Genomic DNA, 5,009 nt, shown 5'->3' with positions numbered 1-5,009 from the left:
ACTCCCTAAGAAAAATAAGCATGAGTAAAGAGGATGAGTTGGAAGATGCTACTACAGATTTGAGTTCCTCGGTGTTCAATCAGTGCATGACACATTCCATAAATGACGAAGCAGGAGTTGAAACTTTCATAGGTTTTATTTTGACACATATATGGACACGGACATTTCTAAGCTACCACACAAGCACATCACAACACAAAGACAGGAGAGAGAGAGAGAGTGTGTGTGTGTACATGTCGCCGCATCGACGTCTCGAATACATCTGGTTTAGGAGAACAGAATTTTTCCTTTTCTCCACCGGAGGGAATCAAAACTCTAACATCCACCTCCCGGATGAAGACCTTCATAACATTGCATACTATAGTCACAATAAATTCCCAATAATACAAATTATACAATTAGTATAAATAGAAATACAATTCTGATTATTAAATTCCATAATATATATATTATAAACTAAAACAAATAACAATAACATTAATACACTTCATTTCCAGAGGATAAAATAGCTGTATCACGAAAATTTCGTTTTAGGATATTACTATTTGGTAATTTAATATTGACTACTCTAATTTGGTTGTCATTACCGTGGAAAACTTCAGTAATTCTTCCCTACAACCACTTTGTTCCAGGTAAATTATTATTTTTTTATCAGAACAAGTGTTCCGAGTTTTACATTATCCTTATTAAATTTCCATTTGTAACGTTGTTGTAAACTGCAAAGATAATCGCGTTTCCATATTTTCCATATACTTTGAGAAAATTTTGTAATTTTTTGCTATTATGATAATCAATTTTCATTTAATTTAATTAACAATGGTTCGGAAATTCCATTAATTGGTCTGCCAATCAAAAAATGACCAGGTGACAAAGTTTCAAAATCGTCGAATTCCGGAGATAGCGGAGTAAGGGGTCTAGAATTTAGGACGCATTCAATTTCAGCCAAAATTGTTAGAAATTCTTCCAGAGTTAGTTTTTGATTTCCTAGTACGCGTTTTAAATGGAATTTAAAGGATTTTACTCCGGCTTCCCAAATACCTCCAAAATTCGGCGATTTAGGTGCAATGAACTTCCATTTAATAGATTCTGAAATTAAAAATTCACTTAAACATTGATCAGGAGAGTTGACAAGATTATACAGCCTTTTAAGTTCTTTGTTTGCACCGACAAATGTTTTGGAAATGTCAGTAAGAATTTTTGCACATTTACCTCTCCTTCCAAAGAAACACTTTAAACTTGCAATAAAACAGTCAGATGGGTGATCTGTTACGAAATCAAGGCTTTAGTACATAAGCACACATAAATACCTTTCAAGCACACAAATATACCTTTTCTCTGAATTTTGAATTTTAAGAAGAATGGGCAAGCAAAGTCAATACCAGTAATGTTGAATACATTATTAGGGGTTACGCGATCAGCTGGTAAATCACCCATTAATTGGAATGTTAAAACCGGTTTGTTTTTCAAACAAGTAATGCAATTAAATATCACCTTTTTACAATTATGTTTACCATTGATTGGCCAAAATTTCTGACGTACCTAATATAACAAAGCCTGTGCTCCCAAATGTAAATATTTCTTGTGATAATGCACAAAAATATTGTAAGTTAAAATATGATTCGATGGTAACATAATAGGATATTTTGAATAACCATTTAATTTGGAATTTTATAACCTGCCTACCACTCTTAGAATATCATTTTTGTCCAAAAATACATTTAAGGTTAACAGTTTACTTTTCTTTGAAACATTCTTACCTCTTTTCAAATCTCTAATTTCCTCCTTAAACTTACCATGTTGAACTATTCGAATTAATTGGTTTTCTGCCTGAATCCTTTCATCAGTCGTAATGGGCCCTGAAGTCGTTGACAGAGGGTACCTACAATTAGCTGAAAATCTAAAAATATGTGAAATAATACAAATAAGTTTTACATGGTCATTTGTGATTTTGAGATGTTTATCGAGATAATCATCACAATTAGTTCCGGTTACAGTCATTACTAGGTTGCTCGCTGGAACATAATCTTTCTTTAATTCGTTTCCTACTTCAACTTCGTTGAATTCGCTGTTCACTGTGTTGTCAAGTAATAGATCTGGGTTAAACAATCAGTCTGGACCATGCCACCAAACATCACCTTGCGCTAACATTCGGATAGACAGTCCTCGGGTTAACTTGTCTGCGGGGTTCGTCTTTCCTCTGCAGTAATTCCACTGCTCTCAATTGGTTTTCTCCTGGATCTCCCATGCGCGATTTCTCACAAACTCTTTCCATCGTAGAGGGTCTCCTTTTATCCAATGAAGGCTGATTTGCGAATCCGACCAGAAGAAGATGTGGTCATATGTAATCCAGAAAAATGCTCGTTTTAAGTATTCTGCTAATCTGGCAGAAACAAGGGCTCCCATGAGTTCGAGTCTGGGCAGACTCAATTTTTTCAATGGAGCTTGGCCGCATTTCGCCACTATGAAACTAGAGTTCACCTTCCAGTTGGTCACTTTCTTGAAGTAAGCCACACAACCATAAGCCTTTGGGCTTGCATCGGAGAAAATGTGAATTTCAGCCATTGGAGTCTCTGTATCAAGGAAATAAGGAAGAGACAAAGAAATCTGAGGAATAGTTTTTACCTCATCCAGCCATGACAGAAATGTCTCTTGAATGTCCGGTGGTAGTGGTTCATCCCATTTGAGCTCCCGTTCCCAGGTGTTCTGTAGTAACAACTTCATTCTGACAGTAAAAGGGGTTATCATCCCCAATGGATCAAACAGCATCCCACAGATGCTCAGAATCAATCGCTTTGAAAGATTACTATCCTTCGTCTTAGAAATTTGATGAATGTCTATGGTAAATTTATCGTTGATATTGTCCCAAATGAGTCCAAGAATTTTTAATGGCACACCTAATTCTTCGGATGTTTCAAGACGGTCAACATTAGCTTGTTTCCAAGCTTCATTTAGTATTGGGGAGTTCGTAGCCCATCTTCGAAGATTCAAGCTGGCCCGACTTAGAATATAAATCATTTCTTTGTTCAATTTTATAGCCTCGGAAACGCTTGACGTGCCAGCTCCTAGGTCATTTAAGTACAAATAGCTCAACATTTTACACGCTTCTTCATATTCACTTTCGAATTTTTCTAAATGCAGTTTAATAACTGCGGCAAGTAAGAATGGGCTACATTTCACTCCAAAGGTGACACTTTTATATTGGAATGTTTCAATATTGTGAGGGCTGAACCGAGACTGACTATCACTAGACATTTTTATCTTTCTTTAACTGCTTCCATTCTAAACCAGAGTTGTCTTCCCAAAAATTTTTCTCGCATACTCTCCATTATATATCTCCTTCCTTCGCATAAAATTGTGAATCTTTGATAAGGCGGCGAAATCCTTGCATGGCAATAATAAACGACAGCTACGAAATATAGATCTTTGGCTTGAATCTAACAGTATTACTGAATCTTTCGCGAGAATATGTAGTTCGGATGCATTTTGCCTATCAATTGATACCAAACTACATGTGATGTATGAAGATAATTTACCGAATTTTATTGCGTTTTTAAGTCATTGCGTTTGAATTATTAATTTTATATGCATGTGAAAATACAAACCGACAGGCTATCGACTATTCGACGGATTTGGTTCAAAATTCAATAAATATCTATATTGTAGGTGCTAAACCTATGTACCAAACTTTACTGATCTAGCTCATTGTGTTTTGTAGTTACTTTTACCGGAACAACCAGCAAACATCCTGTGAATGGATAGGTGTCGTCCTCGTCATCTGACCACGGTTCAAAATTAAGAGGTCCATCCCAAAATAGCCCTAGTGCCGCTTTAAAATATGACGTTAATATAACTAAAATAAATCCTGTGAATAGATTTTGTTGAAAATTTGATAAAAATCTACACTGATCTTAATTCCAAATACAAAATTTCAATCGCCTAGTGCATGTGAAAATATAGCGTTTCTAAATTATCAACGTTCACTGTTTGATAGACAGAGAGACATAATTCTAAAAATATGTTTTTCAGACTGGGGTTTGCAACGTGGAGATTCGTCAAAATCTTCAATTCGAATTTTTTGACGGTTGCAATACTTCCTCTATTCTTCATAAATGAGTGCTGCGCTCTGCAAAGTACAGAGTTGCATTATCCAATCGACAATATGTTAGCAAAAACAGTTTATTTTGCATATGAATGTTTGTAAAAAATATGTTCTGCGTAAAAGGAAATAGGTTAAAAAAAATAAAAAAAAATTAGCTTTATCATTTTTTAAATATATTACTCTGTTATTGTATTGTACCATTTAGTTTGAATTCAGTCCCGATAACCATGTCAAAGTGTCACAGAACGTTGATAATCTGCTTGTTAAGAGTGATGGTCAAAAGATAACTACTTCAGAGCAAGATCGGAGGATTCGGGTCAAAGGAAACGAATTGAACAGACGGATAATACCAGGTATTGGGAGAATAGCTCTCTAATTTTATCCTCAAGAATCCGTCGGAATGCTGCATTTAGTCAATAAGCTAAACTATGTTCTATTTCAGTGTAGGTAAGAATGTACACTGTGAATAATTAAACAGAATGATAAAAGTAGATACTTATTTTGTTTTGGACGCTGTACATTGTAGTAAAATTATATGAATTGATATTTCTAAACCCATAGAAAACGCATCTTAAGTTTATCTACGAAAAAACAAATCTAAAGTCTCAAGCATAAGAAAAATTGAAGATTGGAAGTGGGAAATATAGTAAATACCAACCGATTGGATTTGTTGTTCTTTAGTCGAAACGTAGTAAATATAGATTTTATACAATGAACTTTCCAGTTCTCTCTGAGGTAGTTGAAAAACGCATTTGTAGAGGTTGCTTGTAATAAAAGAACTGTGAAGTCTTAAATGTACTTTTCTTTTTCCTATAAAATTTGTCATTTTGCACTTACAAATGCCCAATATGCAATTCATTTTTCACCAAAATCATTCATTCCCATTTTCCAATTTATGAACGTAAATTGG

General features: G+C 34.7%; 1 protein-coding gene across 1 annotated transcript; it reads right to left on the bottom strand.

Annotated features, from left to right (window-relative positions):
- Positions 1-2,217: 2,217 nt before the first annotated feature.
- LOC129959738 (uncharacterized) lies at positions 2,218-3,252 on the bottom strand. Its single transcript, XM_056072629.1, has one exon. It carries the CDS (start codon positions 3,250-3,252, stop codon positions 2,218-2,220), a length of 1,035 nt encoding a protein of 344 aa, XP_055928604.1.
- Positions 3,253-5,009: the final 1,757 nt, after the last annotated feature.

Source organism: Argiope bruennichi, chromosome X2 (assembly GCF_947563725.1).
Source record: "Argiope bruennichi chromosome X2, qqArgBrue1.1, whole genome shotgun sequence".
NCBI classification, from domain to species: Eukaryota; Metazoa; Arthropoda; class Arachnida; order Araneae; family Araneidae; genus Argiope; species Argiope bruennichi.
Note: the sequence above shows the minus strand (reverse complement) of the source record. Positions and strands in the feature narration are given on the sequence as shown.